This window comes from Parasteatoda tepidariorum, chromosome 5, assembly GCF_043381705.1.
Source record: "Parasteatoda tepidariorum isolate YZ-2023 chromosome 5, CAS_Ptep_4.0, whole genome shotgun sequence".
Classification (NCBI taxonomy): Eukaryota; Metazoa; Arthropoda; class Arachnida; order Araneae; family Theridiidae; genus Parasteatoda; species Parasteatoda tepidariorum.
The window spans coordinates 36,581,920-36,600,060 of record NC_092208.1 but is presented as its reverse complement, the minus strand read 5'-3'; the positions used below and the strand labels follow the sequence as shown (position 1 = coordinate 36,600,060).

At 30.0% G+C, this 18,141-nt stretch overlaps 1 protein-coding gene across 1 annotated transcript in view; it reads left to right on the top strand.

Moving 5' to 3' along the window:
• LOC107448858 (LIM domain transcription factor LMO4-B) overlaps nt 1-17,144 on the top strand; it is a 29,900-nt gene extending 12,756 nt beyond the window's left edge. Inside the window, exon 3 of the mRNA XM_016064212.3 lies at nt 14,181-17,144. Coding sequence (XP_015919698.1) covers nt 14,181-14,454 — 274 coding nt within the window. The 3' untranslated portion in view covers nt 14,455-17,144. The remainder of the gene's footprint in view (nt 1-14,180) is intronic.
• Nucleotides 17,145-18,141: the final 997 nt, after the last annotated feature.

Below are 18,141 nucleotides of genomic sequence, written 5' to 3'. Positions count from 1 at the left end.
ACACGGTTAATATATATATATATATATATATATATATATATATTATACAATTCTTCTTGAAAGAGAGATAGCTATAGAAATAGGCCGCTACATAGACTTCATGGTCTCCATGGTTACCGTTAATGAGGCAAGTAAGTCAACAGCTGATACTTTTCGACCATTATAGCTAAGTTGCGACGTGGCAACATGTGTTATACCAGAAAACTCGAGGGGGGAATTATACTTTGGGTGAAAATATACTAAAAATGCGTAAAATGTGTTTCTTTTTTACACATTTTCTCTTCTTTTTTCACTTTATTTATATTCCATATCGGTCTCCAGAGAAGGAGTCGACAGTTTTCATTTGGCAAAATCGATCATGTTTTTTTTTCTTTTCTTTTTTTTTGGAATCCCTATTCTCCTAAGTGTTTGTAGTGTCGTTTTTGACGTTCACCTCTGTTTCTAACAAAAAAGAAGAAAAAATTTCTGGTGTAAATGGTTCCTCTGACGGTTATTTCTATTTTTCTGTTTTATCCTGTGGGGGAAGTTTTTCATCGCTATACTAATTTTTCTGTTCCAGCAAACATGAGTAAACACAAGTTATATGTGACTTTTGGGATATATTTTTTCGTTTCTTTTCTTCAACTTATTTCAAAATGCGTGAAATTTTCCCATCATTCTTTCCTCAAACAATCTTTTAAGACAACAAACAATTTTACTTTTTAATAATCGAAGTTGTTGATTGTAGTCGAATTTCATTATTGGTCTCTTGGGAAAATATAAGTTTTTGCCTTAAAGCTAATATTTTTCTGTATAAATGGCATAGATCAAAATTACAAAACATGCAGAAACATTCTAAGTGGAAAGATCGTTAGAAAATTTATCTTTATAACAGAACTTTTTTTCGCTACAATAAACTGTCAAACTCAATAATTTGTTTTTCATGACTTTAAACTTGAACCATAAGCTTCTCAGTAATCAATGAATATTCCTTCTATACTGTTTTACGAAGTTTTTACTATATTTGTTTTAAGAAATAAATCTTAAAACTGTTCATGGAAGTAATTGGCATTTAACAAAAACACGAAGCGTTACTTGGTAATCAAGTCTGTTGCCATGAAACGTTATGTGAAAATGTAGCAAGGTTTCGACAATTTCCTAAAATTTACTGAGAAATTTTGAGTGATAAATAGCAGAAATATTCCAACTATTAGCCTCAAGCTAATGACTAGCCCTTTTTGCCCTATATTTCTGTATAGACATTGAACAAATAATTTGTAAATAACAATGAAATGCTTAAAAAATCATTACTTTTTATTTAAGAAGATTTTCAAAACTTAAATGATCCATACCTGTTTTTTTTCTGGTAGCATTCAAACTATTACTTTATTGCATGCATTGAAATGAAGGTAGAATAGAATGGATTTCATTGTAGCTTCAAAATGCTTCTCTACAACCAAATGTTATATGCTGTGAAAAACTTTTAATCTTGTCATATGGTAGCGAAGGGCATCGTCTTTCAAACGGATTTTATTTTTTCCTCAAAATGACTAACTACATTCAAATGTTGCATGCAATGAAGCTTTTTTACAGTCACGGCTTACGATAGCGAATGGCGAAAAATATTGTCTTTGAAACGGATTTCATTTTACCCTCAAGATGCTTCACTGCACTTAGATGCTCTATGCAGGGAAACACTTTTACAGTCACACCATGTAATAGCGAATGATGAAGGATATTGTCCTTAAAATTGATTTCATTTTATCTTCAAAATGCTTCACTCAATGAAATGTTTCATGTAATGAAACGTCACGGCCTTTGAAAGTGATTGGCGGAAAATATTGTCTTTGAAACGGATTTCTTTTCACCCTCAAGATGCTTCACTGCACTTAGGTGCTCTATGCAGGGAAACACTTTTACAGTCACACCATGTGATAGCGAATGGTAACTGATTTCGAATGCTATATGCAGTGAAACACTTTTACAGACACGCCATATTGTAGCGAATGTTAATTGTCGCAAATGGCGACCATATAGTTTTATTATATGCAACTTTCTTAGGGAAAATAGTTTCATTTAAATAGGTGCAGAAGTTTTCAATTTAAAACTTATAATAATTTTGTAACTTGTTATAAGGCTATGACGGAAAACCTATACAAAAGCAAAAATAGTTTTAAATAGATTAAAATTTATACAATTGCTATTAAGCAATATCTACTAGTAAACTATTTATCATCACAATTGATTATTTTTAGATCCCTCCCACTTTTTACATCTACCGAAAAAAAGGGAACTTATCCAGAGAAGATATACATTTTTTTGTTTAATTTCGAAACTCTAATTACTTACAATGTTTGGCCTTTTGCTTATGGCGCTTTGCATGATGAAGCCATTCTGGTCGCACTTATTATACCAGCCGTAAGCAAAGGTTTAAGAATATATATTCTCTGTTTTACCTCTTAGTTTGCAAAAATCCAATAGTTTTCAAATTAATAAGGCTTTTTCTACTGTTCAATAAATATCAATAAATCAAATAGACCTCAATTAATTCAGAAAATCGATGGTAAATAGATTTTGGTACACAATTTGTGAATTTATAATTCTATATAAATTCGACTTACGAATATATTTCCGTTTTCTAGAGGTGATTTAATACATAATATTCTACAAAGTGCCCTAAATATATGGAAAAATGTAAATTAGAATTCCGAAAAAAAACTCGCGTTGAGTTAATAAATGAAAATGACCTTTCAGCATGATTCAGCAAGAGGTCTGCCTACATGGTATTTTTTCTACTTCAAGTTTAACAGTTTATAGTTCTCTCACTAAAAATTAAATCGTTTTTTTTTATTCTATCGCACTACTTGAACAACTTTCTACGCATCTTCGTAATTTCAAATTTTTAAGCCTTATAATTCTTACGCAGCAAAACGAAATTTGACAAAAAGGATAAAGAATAAAGAAAAAAATTGCTGCAATTTTAAAATTTCCATAACTGAAACTTTTATTTGCTGTAAAGTTTGAATATTTTTTAAGTGCAATATTTTTTTATTGAGAATTTTGTTTCATTTTTTTATCTATAGATGAAAATTTTTATTTCCTCCAAGATGATTAATAGTTGCAGTTTCATGTTCAAAATTCTCTTAAAAGTTGTCCAAATTTTAAATTCAAGAGTTGGATTTTTTGGTATATTACTATATTACTATGAGTGTCAGAATATTATAGTATTGTATAATGCAACAATGTAGTTTGCAGGAAAGCTTATGATTTTGTATTGAAATGGATTCATATGACTTGATTTGTCATGTTTTTTTAGATTCATTGGTATTTTGTCCATTGATATTATTCTCTTTATTTTTGATCGATACATTGTGTAGCAGAACACTTTTTTTTTTAAATATTCCCCCGGATAATCAAGAGAAACTCATGTTAGAACTAAGTATGAATATTGCATGAGGAAACGAGAAATTTAAAACACGATGTGGATTTACGATAAAATATTTGTGAAGTAAGCGTATCAAAAAATGGTTACTGAAATTTGTTATTCAAATGTAATAATATCATATAGGAATTTAGGAATTTAACTGAACCATAAAAAACGACCAAACAATTATCGGGAAACAGCGTACATTTATAACAGAATCGTTTCGAATCAACGGAGTCGGAAAATATTCACTCTAATTAGAAATTTAAGCAATATAATATCATGTGGAAAATATCAAAATTAGAAAAATCACATGGAATTGGCCACACTAAAAAAATTATCAGAAAATGGCAGGGATTTACATTGAAATCATTGCTTCTTAAGCATAACAAAATGCTATCACTCAAACTCAAAAACTCTAATAATTGCTACAACACATAAAAATATTGGGAATGGTAAAAACACGTAAAAATAACCGAAAAAATTTAAAGAAAAAATACTGCCATAATATCAGAAAATGATGCAAATTTACAATGTAATCAGTGCATTGAGGATGCGAAAAAGTTGATTACTCAAATGCGAAATTTTAGACCTTGAAAATTCTTGTGAAGATTACAAAAAATATCAAAAAATGATATGGGTTTACGATGAATCACAAATTGAAGGAGTAAAAAGTGATAAAATTTAAAACTTACGTGTCTCAATAACATCGTATTAAGGAGATGATAGATGTGGAATTGATTATGTTTATGTGGAATTATGCTTTTGATTTATGTGGAATCAGAGCAAGAGGTCTATTTTTATGAACGGGGACATACATTCAGGATCAAAAGGCACGAGCAGCAGAATTCTTTCTATCCAGAGTTTAAATAAAATTTCGCTTTGCAAATTTCACCGAGAATTAACCATGCATTATACACCGAAGAGCCATTGCATTATGACCACCCTCCATCTATAACAATGAGCTCGCCCAGGTTTTCATGGTTTCTCGCCCAGGAACAATGTTTTCATGAGGCACAATAGAACCCATAATCCTCATAGAACAATCCCTGACGTCTGTAAGCTACTTGAACATAGTTGCAGACCAGGTTCACCCATTCATGGCAACAGTTTTTCCTGCGGGGGATGGTGTTTACCAACAGGATAATGCACCATGTCATAAGGGTCGAATCGTCATGGATTGGTTCGAGGAACATTCCAGTGACTTTCAAGTCATGTCTTGGCCCCCAAATTCACCTGACCTTAATCCAATAGAGCATTTGTGGTCCTACTTGGAAAACCAAATTCGTGCTGCCACGCTACCCCCTCGCAATGTGAGGGAATTGCAGGACCAGTTGGTGAGCGCTTGGTACCAGATACCTCAGACTACCTATCAGCACCTTGTGGAATCAATGCCACGGCGAGTGCTAGCAGTTTTGAGGGCTAAAGGTGGTCTTACATGTTATTAGCAGGGTAGTCATAATGTAATGGCTCTTCGGTGTATATTATCTCTATATTCCTGCCTTATGGGTTACTTTTTTTTTATCAGAAATTACTATTTAGGCTACTATTATTTATCTTCACTTATTACCATTTAGGCAAATATTCTTAATCCATAGGGCTAGAACAGTAACTATTTTTGAATGCTAACTTCAGAAGAGGTCCATTCATATTTCAGCAGGTCATATTTCAACCCTCTAATTGCATTTTCTCTGCCTGCAGAGTGGCCGGCATTATATTTTTACGACAAGTTCAACAACTAATTATCCTCGAACTAAGTGTTGAATGCTATTTTTTTTATTCCATCATACTCCTTATGCATTTTTCTACACGTCTTCGTAATTTCAAGTTTTTAAATTCATAGCTTTTGCGCAGCAATAAAAAAATTTAAAGTTGAACGCCATAATACTTAATTAGAAAGAGTTGAATCAACATAAGTTAGTAACTAATACAAGCACTAATTACTTACAAATTTAACAATTATTGTTATAGCTAATCATATTTAACTAAAAATTTAATTTTAACGAATGTTAATTAAAATCCTTGTAATAGTCAAAATAAATCATTTATAAAAATTTACTTTTTATGAGTATAAGAAATAAAATCGCTACTTTAAAAGTTTGATAAATTATGACGCTTGCTCCTAGCAAGCACGCAGCTGGAAAGACAATTTAACTGTTCCCCCAGATAACTAACTTAATGTTTACATAGGTTTATTCAAAATTTTCAACACATAAAAGTAATTGTTACCGTTCATTCTACTTTGCCTATCTGTTAAAAACTCTTAGAATTTCAAATATCCTTTAGGGGATAAAAAAAAAATGAAATTTGCTCCCCGTTTTCTTTAAAGTCCACCACCAAATTGAAACTGCAGTAAATGGTGGAGCTCAATGGGATAGTGCCATGCTCAATGGGATAGAGCCATCAGTGCTCATAAATTACAGTACATACTTAACATATTTACTAACATTCCTTAATTTTTCCTTTATATGTATAATATAAATAAAAATTAATAGTTAATTTTAAACTAATATTTTTTATTAAAATTAGACAAATAATAAACAAATAGTTTTAAAGCATCTTTTCAATGATTTACACTAATTTAAACGATAAACTTGAAGTGCTAAATTTTGAAGAAAAAAAACATGGAATTTTTAATAGGAACCGTCTCTTTTCTTTCTTAGCAGCATAAATATTTTCTAAAATATGAAGAACTATACTCCATATAACCAGCATCCAAAGAAAATTATAATAAACTTGAAGTTCGTTCGCTTTTAAACAACCAGTCGTGCTACTTTTCATTTAAGCTAATCGCATTACACCTTTTACTACCAAAAAAGTTCCGAAAGAAAGTTGAAAGAAATATAGAAGGAAAAAAAATTGCTAGCAATTTGACAACGAAAGATACTTGGCGGTGGCGGGAGAGGACGAAGCTGATCGAAAGTTCAATAGAGGAGCGAAATTACGCGCCAAGCGCTTATTGCGTCCCTCACAATAGAAGGTTCCACTCGTAGGAAAGCAGCTTTCAATCATCTGGCCGGCTTCAAATTAAACATCGTCCCGAACCAATCTCGTCGACAGAGATGATTAAAAGTACCCCCCAACCGTGTGCCTTCTACTCCCTCACTCCGAGTACCGTTACGGTTAGGAAAATCCGAAAATAATAATAAAGAAAAGAGCATAGAATAAAAAAATATATATCGTTTGGGGACGCGTTTGCAACAAATTGAAAGCAAATAAAATCCGGCTCATAGGGGCTGAAAGCTTGGCGAGGTGTCGTAATTAGAAGGGGAAATTGGAAAACCCCCGCCGACTGTTAGCAAGTGCCAAATATTAATTTACAAGTCCCGGCACGCGTGTTAATCTACCGTCGCTGCTGTTGCCACAGTGGCGGTAAGAAATATTTGCTTCTAACGAAAAGCGGTCGCTTTTAAAAAGTCGTTTGGCGAATGTTTAAAAGTCTCCGGCGTTATTAGAAACTTTTTCCTTCTGCGCCCATCAGCCTTTTAAAAATCAAATCGCCGCAGCGGAATAAAATAAAAAGAAAAACGTAAAAATAAATTACTTTCCTTTTAAAAGATGCGCACGATGTTCGATGGGAAATCACTTTTGTTCGATGAAATTGCAGCCGGTATATTCAATAAAGAACGTTATTACGAGTTTCCGAATACAAAAGAGAAAAGAAGCGACGTCAGTTTTTTTTCTTCGTTTTTTCATCATCGTTTTATTATTTTCTGAGTGCTCGTGCCTCTCTAAAATAAGGAAAAATCTATTACTACCCTTTTATATGAGATTTTTCCGATTCCTGCTTCATTTTGTGTTAGCTAAAATGATTTGGTTGGGAAAAAAATGTTTTAGGTAGTTTTTGGATTCAAACTCATGTAAAGTACTAATGAATTTTAGCCTATAATTTCATAATATTTTAGTTTTCCAGAGAAAAAAAAATTCTAATTCTATTTTTGATTTATGAAGCTGAAAGTATATGACAGACTCAGTTAATTTGAAACTTAAACATTTTCAAATGCTAAGATTTTTCAAATTTCTATTTCAAGCAAAATACTATACTGAAACTTAATTTAAGTCTAAAGGATGAGAAGAAATAGGAAAAGTGAGATGAACTGACTTTCTTTTTTTATTCTTAATTTTTATTTTTCAAAAAATTTAAAAATCCATTCGCAAAAAGGTGAAACTCATCCATTTGTTAACATACACGCACACAACAAAATACATTAATGTACAATAATTTAGAAAGTAGAAGAAAAAAATTTAAAATCTGATGCATAAAATAGAAAAAAGCTAGATTCAGTGCTCCACTTTTTTCATTTTTAATTTTTCAAAACATTTTAAAATTTGCCTACTTGCAAAAAAATTTCATATTCTCCAAAGTCAATATTCATCTATAATTAATTTTAGGAACAAAAACTTTAACTAGAAAAGGTTATTTCTTTCATCTCAGTTACGGACCCCATCTCAATTAATCTGTTTCGCTTAGCTAAATTTAAATTATTTTATAGCGTTTTAATTTTTATTGTCTATACACAATAATTAGGTTGTTGTATAAGAGTTTTTACCCTCGAATTCAGTACTCCGCTGTTCATTTTTCCTCAAAACCTAATTGTTCGAAAACAGTTTATTAAATACTTTCATTTTTGAATGAGAAAAATTCAAGTCAAATAATAAAAAGAATCGATAAACAAAGGTTGAAAAAACTATAGTATTTTATCTGTTATCGATATATGCTATGCAACTCTTTCCCTTAAATATTTTATCCACTGTAAGTACTTGATATATCGCAGTACTCTATATGGCTGATAATATGCATTAAAGAATAAGGTAAGAAATTAAAAAATAATTTCGCTTCACAGTAATCTTAACATGGTGTTTAATTATACAGCAATTGCTACTTATTATTAGCTAATAAAAAATCTTCTGTCATAGTTTTTAGTAACTTTTATGCTTTGAACTTTTGAATATGACTTGTAAAATAGCCGTACAATTCCCACCTCTAATACCTAAATATTCATTTTTAGAATCTAAATCAAAAATGCTGCAAACAAATTTGCAAATTAGTATTTTCAATTTAATATTTAAGCGAGAAAGAAACAAAAATACCATTCAGATATCAGATTAAGAGAAAAAATATTGACAAAAATATCAGGTTAAGAGAAAAAATGTCAAAAACTGTTTGACTGCCTGATAAAACTTAGAATTACTTCAAATAATTCCCTTTTAACTTCTTTCCTTTCCCACCGACAATCAAACAGGTTTTAGTGTTTTTACAAGGTTCCCACTGCCTGGAAAAATAAACGAGTGGTAGCTAAGATTCTTCAAGACTACTGAAAAATGCTTAAATTTAACTTTCATTCGTGAAATTTGAAATTATTCCACCCATACAAGAGTTATTTTCCACCCATATATATTCCCTTTAAATTAAATATTTAATGCTTAAAACATCTACATATATATCATTTTCGCTACCACTTTAAAAAAATTTCAAATCCGTGGAAACCCTATTTTAGTCCTATCTTCCTGAGTTGTTATTCGTTAGAATTAGACACTATTTTTTGTCTTTTCCTAGCTATTAATTTATTTTGCGACACCAAATGTGCATACTATTATTTTACATTACTTTCAACAATTCCAAAAATATATTTTAAATTAAACACTCTGAAAAAAATTCTGAGACATACACTAGCGTGCAAAGGTCTTTGGTCAAACTCAATATTATAGATGATTGGAAATGTAATAAATAATGTATAATTTTATTCCTAACCATTTTTAATATTCTTATCAACCTGAAAGCAGCAAAGTTAGTTCTTTGAAAGTCACTTAAAATGCAATTTCGTATCAGGTATTTGTTTTGTCGTATTTTGTATATTGTCGGGTATTTGTTTTTCGTGAAGCGATTTTCTTATATCTAAGAATTGTATGAAAATACAATTTAAAAGATACAATTTTAACAAATAAGCATAAGTTTTGCATATTTATTGACGGAAATCGTGATTTTAAATTTAATTTAATATTGACATTTATTTTCGAAGAATTAGTTCTTACAAGACTCGAATTATATTAAAAAAAGAAATATTCAACTGAACTGAGTGCAAAGATTTAAATTTAATCCAAAGAAGATTACATATTCCATTAAATTGCAAGAAAATGAAAAATTCTTAAATCAAGTGTAATATACAGGGTGATTCTAAAAAGATGGGCAAAATTTTAGGAAGTGATAGTACACACCCAAGCAAACGATTTTTATCAAAGAATGCATGGTCGAAAACCAAACGCAAAACCGCTAGAGGGCGTCGAAGTTTATGTTATGTTCTTATATGAGGCAAAAACACTCAAAGAGCGATGAAGTTAAGTAATAAAAGCAAATTTAATGGCATGTGATTACCATAAGTGTTCAAAACAGTGGCCGGCAGCGGCTATGCACGCAGTACAACGGCAAAGAAAAGATAGGCGAACATTCTGAAACACACTAGGTATGTCACGAACTTTCCCTGCAGTGGCCGAAAACTTGGCGACAAGTAACGCAGCGCAGTAGCTCGCAACAGGAATGGAGCTTTCACGTTTGCATCAAACAACTTTCCAAATGAGCCAGCACCTTTGCATTTTGTTTTCGATCATGCATTCTTTGATAAATATTGTTTGCTTGGGTGTGAACTATCACTTCCTAAAATTTTGCCCATTGACTAAATGAAACGGAAATTATCTCTACAAAGAAAAGAAAAAAAACGCATGGAAAGGTTAACGCGTTGATCAAGAACTTTTGCATGCTAGTGAAATGTTGAAACTTCTTAAACGAATATTTAGAATATTCTATTTAACTATACTAGAGGAACCCAGTAATATATGTGCAACAACAAGTAAAATCTAATCTATAAACCTTAAAAATATTTATTAATTTTCATAATTTTTAACAAATAGTCCTAAAATAATGAATGATAAAATTTGATTTTCTTTAAAATTGGAATTATGGGAAAATTTGATCAAACCCTACTTTTATGACTCATAACTTTTTAGTGTAAGCCAATATACTTTGATTTCTTATAACAATATCAATTCCTTTTTATTCGGTATACTTTAATAAATCCAAGCGAACCTTGGAGCTCTTTTCTTTTAATAAAAATTCCTCGAGCTTCCTTTTTTTTAAGAGAAAACTTATCATAAAAGCAATTATAGAGGAAGGTGGGATTGTGAGGAAAAGACATTAAAAATAAAGAACAAATAACCAATAAAAACTACGCAACATTATTAGAACAGGTTCCGTATTAGGACTTATATACAGCTGCAAGAATTTCGCTGTATGATTTTAGGTCCATTATCATATATATTGCAGACGACGAAAATTGCCTCAGAGATATGATAAGTTATGAATGGAGACAAAAATATCAAAATAAAAGGGGCTTGTCAAAAAAGCAACAAAATGGGATATATCGCTTTAATTTTCTTTTTATTAAGTTTTAGAAAATTACATAAAGGAATTGTATCGTACGTGGAACATATAGGTTCGTTGACTGAACAAAAAGTTAAAGGAATTTTTCTTACTCGATATTAAACTGGACAATGGAATGTACGAATGTAATTGAAAATTTGAAAAGAAATTTATCTTTCAAACTATATTTTTCAAGTATTTAATATTATTTTTCCGAATCGCAAGCTTTCTTGATTCCAGCAGAATAATTGAGTTCTAAAATAAATTTTAAAAAATGCAATAGTTAAGGAACTAAAGTAGAATTTCAATTATCTGCTTTGATTTAATTGGTTTTAGTTGGAATGAATTGAATTATCTAATTTGATTGAAATGATGATAGTTGAAATAAATTGAATTATCTATTTTGATTGAATTGATCACAGTTGGAATAAATTGAATTATCTAATTTGATTTCAGCTGGGATGAAGTGTAAAAATTAATTGTTTTAAGAGCTGAAAAAAGAAGAGTAATAATAACGCTTTTAATTACAGTGTTAGAATTTTTGGAAAATGTTAAACAATAATATCGATCTAATTAGTGCCAATTTTAATAATGGTGATAATTAAACCCTATTATCATGCATGTTATACCACCTTGATAGAGATAAAACGATACTATGGTAAACGATATTAAAACGATATAGTTGAAACGATACTTACTAAACTTGAAAGAAATCTTTTGAGACTTAAAAGAAACTTGAAAGAAATCTTTTTAAGGTTGCAACAAATTTTCACAACTTTATGGTTCAATATGCTGGCATTATGATTCAGCGTTGAACAGATTTTTCTGAGAGGAGACTGTAGCAACTACAAAATAAAAACTCTTGTTCAAAATAAAATTGACACAAGAAAAATTATTAAAAGAGAAAAAAGAGAGCAATGGTTTAGGAATTAAAATATGTTGTGTTAGATATCTAACTCTGAAAAATAATGTTTATAGTTTTAAATGGAGCTATTGATTTAGATACAGCGTAATCGCTGTATCTAAATCAATAATTCTCTCTCAATAAAGCTCTTTTTAAAGTATTGCATACATCATTCATCCACTTATCTTTGAATTATAGTATGAATACAATATGTTCATAGCTCTTGTATAATTATATTTCACTACTAAATCATAATTCTCTTAAAGTCTACAATATGTTGCATAATTGAAAACTATCTCCAATTCTCTACAGATTTTATAAAGTGTCATTCAGCATAATACTAATGCTTCTACCGTGGCATAATATTGATACAATAATGATTTTAAAATGAGTAAAATTTGCGAGCTATATCAAATAGTAACATTTATCTTCTTTAATGCCTGTATTTTAAAAAAAAATCCTTGTTAAAAAAATAACTCTAACATTGCCTGTGTTTAAATAGCTAACTTTTTTGTGTGGTTACCGCTGAATATTTTTTTTTATCCAGAGTTTTAAAATTAAGAGCACGAAACTATCATCGTGAAGGGTACCAGTAGTAGCTTGAAATGATAGTATCAGATCACTGAGATACCAGCTAGTCTGGAAAGTACATTGTAAGCAATGATAAACCAGATGGTCACAATCACGTCGTTGGGCACAAAATTGTGCAGTCTTCACCTACATGACCCCCTTAGCATACAACGGGCTGTAACTAAATATGTGGTAACTTTGTACGGGTTTTAATACTTTACAGTTTTACAATTATTTAATACTGCGTTTTCTTATTTGGAAAATTTGACTATCAAAACTAAAATTTAAGTCTCAAGGATGTTTTGCCAAAATTAAATTAGCAAAAATTTCTGAAAAATAAAGTTAGAATGTGCAAAATAATAAGAGGAACTAAGCAAAAAAAAAGTTTTTCAAAATAATTTCATTAGTTTCTAGACAAAACTTCATTTAAGTTTGCCATTTTTACCGTGACAAGGATAAATCATTTGACTCTCTCTAACAGTTTGAGATCAAATAGAGCAACAGAAAACCAAGTTTAAGGAATTTTTAAATGACCACTCTTATTGAATTTTTTTTCCATCCTGATAAGAAATAAAGGAAGGAAATACAGAATTATTCATATTAGGCCATATAACGCGCTATCTAATTGAGTCAAAGATTTAGTGAAAAAAAAATTAATAAAAAAATATCAAAACCAGTCTGATTGCAGGAGGAAGCGATTTCTAATAATTGCCTTTTAACTCTCCTTAATTCTCCTGCTTTCGGTTCCACCTTCATAAATAGTAATTTGATAAATTTTGATAGCATTTTTCTTAGTATAAACATTTAAATATTAGTTTTTTACTCCTAAGTTGTATATGTCGCAGGGTGATGATAAATGCAGAGATTTGATTAAATCTTTAAGCTAGATGATCAAATCGTTAAGCTAAATGATGAGATGATGTAAAAATAACAACTCTTTTAGGTGATATCCCTAACTAGAGTAAGTGATTTAATCAAATCCATTAACTGTTTTAGTTAAAAGATTAAATAATATTGTTTAGATTTTACTGTCAATGTAATTAGTAAACTGTTAATATTAACAATCGCCTTTTATTATTAATAAAAAGCAACTCAGTTAAAGTTAGCATAAATGTATACCGGGCAGGGGCATTTAACCTTTAAAGAACATCAATGTAGCGAATACCGGGCAATGGCATTCACTTCACTTGATTGATCTAATTATTAAAAATAATATACTGTAATTATTATCAATATTAGCATTGCAAACACTAATATTTTAATTAATCGGAGGGGAGTGATGAGGTTAAAAACAGGGAAACATAAAGCTGTGCGAGTCCTGACTGGTTTATTTCACCTTTTCACTAAAACAGTTAAGGGATTTGATCAAATTATTAACTTTTAAGTTAATCACCCCCAAAGAGTTAACATATTGCGTGAATTTATCGTCTGGGTTAGGGATTAGATCAAATCTTCGATTATATCTCCTCCTTGAAAACAAATCAGAATCAAATTCCGATATAAAGTACCAGTACTTTGGGTCCTCCGTGAAATTAATTTTAACGTAAAATCTATTTTTACCGTAAAATATACCGTAATTGTTACAGTAATATTTATTTAATTTGAGTAATTCAGTGATTTTACTGTAATTATTACTACTTAAATTACGGTTTTGTTCCGCAACTTGTTCCGGTAGATATAGATTTGACGATAAAAAGAAACTTCACTTTGATTACCGGTACTTTTTACCATACCTTACCGATACGTTACAATAGGATCGAGAATTTTTTACTGTTTATGTATATTTGTAAAGGATTCTTAAAACTGAGAGACTATATGACTACAAAGCTATTATCTGAAATCAACAAACATAAAGAAATAATTCATAATCATAATTTATAATCTTTCAGGTTGTTCGGCCAGGAGGGAGAATGTCATGCCTGCAGAGAAACTATACCTGCCACAGAAATGGTGATGAAAATTCAAGGACTGGCATACCACTTGAAATGTTTCATCTGTTCTAGGTGTCACTCTAATTTGACTCTTGGTGACAGATACCAGCTGTGGGAAGGACGAATCCTTTGTGACAGAGAGTGTCTGAGACTGCTCAGACGTAATATGAGCATTGGAACTTCACGCAGAGGGGCTAAGACGCCAAGAGCTCAAAGTGCTGCGAAAACATGACAATGATGATTTGTTTGTTGTCATTTAGGTGGATTTTAATATTTAATTTGTAGATATTGTTTAATGAAATGAAAAAAAATCTATATAACTTAGTTGTAACACAAAAAGTCATATGTTCAATTTTTATATGCAAGGTGTTTTGTTATTACTGCTCTAAACTTTTAAAATCCTTATCAACTGTGAAGTCATAAAAACCTGCAATTCAGAATCAATAAGGAGCACTTAACTAACACTAAAAATTATTTACTCTTTGATAATAGTTTTTTTCTTTTTATTTTATTTGACAATTAAACTAGTTTTTGATTATTTTAACTTCATCTTTTCTCTAATTCAACGCAATAATGTTTCGTTAGCTTTTGATTTTGATAAAAAATAAGTTTTTGCCATTTTATTTTCCTCACGGATTTTGGAAATGTCATTACAAGCGGTAACTACGTAACACCCTATGTAAAAATTGCCTATCTTTTTTTTTAATTTACTTCAAAAAAATTACTGCTGTAACTTTATCACAATATAAAAAGTAAACACTTTCGATAAGTGCAAAAAAATAAAAAACCAACTTACAGGTCTTTTGTTTAAATTTAGTTACATTATTAGTACATCATTGCCTCGTCATATTATCATAGCTCGCATTCAAAAATTTAAAAAGCATAAGTGCAAAGATTCATCAGATATTAAAACTTCAAAGAAAAAAAAGAATGCATGAAAAAAATAATATTTTAGGGAAAAATTCCAATGCAAATTATGGATCATTAGCTTCATCAGCTAATTATACCCTCTTATTAATATTAATCATTATTAATTAGCATGCGTTATTAGATTCCCTCGAGTCACGAAATTCAAAGCTAATTCATCCCATTTTGGCTGTTGTTGAAGTATTATTACACTCAAATTATCACAGAGAGTATTTCTTGCTTGTGTCTACACATTGTTCACAGTATGCTTTTTTTAATAAAAGAATTATAAAGATTAAAAGAATATTTTTTCAATTTAATGTTACTTTTTCATGCAATTGAGTATTATTTTTTCATACTTTTACATACAATTAGCTTCAATGTGATCCTGGCTTTTTTTTATGTTTTTATTAGCTTATTGTTTATATTTCATAGAAGAAAAACTAGTATGTAACCATGTTTTGGTAGTATTATTTACTATCGTATTTTCCTTATTTTTAGTATTTAGAGTAGGGGTGGCCAAGCTCCTTGATAGTCGAGCCATTTTTCAAAATTTGAAACTTTTCGCGAGCCGCAATTAAGTACGTATTTAAAGGGGTATGCAAAAAAGGCATTAAAAACTTTTCTTTAACAAAAATTATATTTATTGAGAACATAGAAGTAAAAGTACAAAATATGTGTATTGAATTTAAATATTAAAAATTAAACACATTTATTTATTTCTCTTGATAATTCCTTAAAATTTGGTGAATAATTGGTGACAGCACTTCTCAGTAATTCTTTGAGATGCTGGTTAGTTAATACTGATCGGTGTTTGGATTTCACGAATTTTAAAGTGGAATAAAATGATTCACATAAGTACGTTGTTCCGAATATTGAAATAATTCGACAAGCAGCCTTTTTTAATTCAGGATACTTCGATTCTGGTACAAATTTTCAAAATTCAGTAATCGACGTCGACTTATATTTTAATTGTGGATCTTGATACTCTAGCATCTCTATTAATTCTAATTCTCCAGATGCTTTTTGTGTCATAGTTTTTTGGAAAGGAAAACTCACCTTGAATTGAACAACGCTGCACTTAGTCTTTCATATTTGTTCTCAGTAATTTAAAAGACATTTTGAAACACCTACGGTATAATATTAACTTCTTAAAATATAATAGCACAAAACTGAAAAGGGAACTCGAGTACATTTATCGAAAGCCACAAATAATCCTTCAAAGAACCGCGTGTGGCTCGCGAGCCGCAGGTTGGCCATCCCTAGTCTATTACATCAGTACGACTCAATAGTGTTTAAGAAATATATAATTAAACTAGTTACTGAAATAAATAAATACCAGGAGTAATTTAACAGTTTATTGTAAATTTTTTAATAGTTTAATTCTAACTAGCATACGTCATTGCCGAAGAGAAATATTTTATAGCCAGAAACCAGTCATTCGTACTTTTTGCTTTGGAAAGAATACTTTTTTTTTGATCAGATATAAATTTCAGATGCGTAGTCAAGTCCCTTCATTACAAGTCAGTCATTAGTCTTCTGAGGAATAAAAACTTATGGTAATTTGACTGAACTTTATCTGATATTAACCATCCTAAATGTAACTTATTTTTCCGTCCTTAACTAACTACATACTACAAAAAAAATTTTCGTTGTTCCAAAATTTATTGCCATAATTTTTAATGAACATAAAATCAATAATTATTAATAAATTTTGAAGACATTAAAGTAATTGGTCTGAAATTTTCCAGATTGCTTCAGTTTCTCACAACAACCAACAAGAATGGGGTTTTTTCTTTAACTAATATAGTTAAATTAAAGATTTTGTTTGTGCAATAAATGTAAATAAAAGGATATCACTAAGATTCATAATTACTGTATATATAAGTGTAAATATTATATGTCTTATCAGTGCAATCGATGCTATTTATTCCTATTACTTATTATAAAGTGTGCTATTGATTAAAATCGATATATTCTTTATGTTATGTTATTAATAAAAATTGTGCCAAACTATATAAGTGTAATGCTTGTGTTACTATATTTTTATGTATGTAATCACAATAATTAATCACCTACATTCTTCTACAAATTTAAAATTATTAACTGTAGGATTGAATGACCGGTTCCGATTTATTTAATTATTTCATCTTTTTAAAAAAATTAATTAAACTGATTAGATTTATCGATTTTTGTTTCGAAGTTCTCACTAAATAATAAACAAAAATCTACTTCAGATAGTTAGGGACAAAAATTAGGCTAATTTTTGTGAAAATTCTAACACCACAAAGGAATTGTTAAAAATTAATGAACTTAATTCCACATTTTTATAGATAATGGTGCAAATAAGCATGCACAATCAGTTTGTAATTTTAATCATTTGCGTGTCTTGCCTCACTTTACATTTCATGTGAGTTTAGTTCAATTTACATAATTATTTCACGATGTTGTAATTTTCACAAACAAAAATATAAAAGCAGTGATTTTTTCATATTTAATTTAAATTATGCCGAAAAAAAGCACAGAATGTCTCTTAAGTTGGAGAAATGTTGTTTACTTTATCGAATGCGAGACTATTAATTTCCCGGACTGATCTAATTACATATGAAATTCTTATGTGAATTTTATACCCGTTTAATCATACTTCGAAATAACCTCCACCTGTTGTAATCGGCTGAAAAAGGTTCAGATACAACTTTGAAAGCCTTCTTTCTATAGGCTTTTTACTTCAGGCATTCTTAATATCCTTGACATATTTGAACCTTGTTTCTTAGACAAATTTTCACACTTTCGGAAACAAGAAAAGAATTTGCAATAGTACGGCGAATCTGCTAGATGAGTACGATGAAGGATTCAGACCCTCAACTTCCGAGATCAAAAAGAATTACTAGAGATACAAGGTTTAACCTTTTGACTCGGATAGGACACCGGTGTCTCCTTTATATATTTTTTTCTGACGCTCTAATTATAAGTAAAAATATATTTTGGTATTTTTTAATCTTAAAACTCTGTA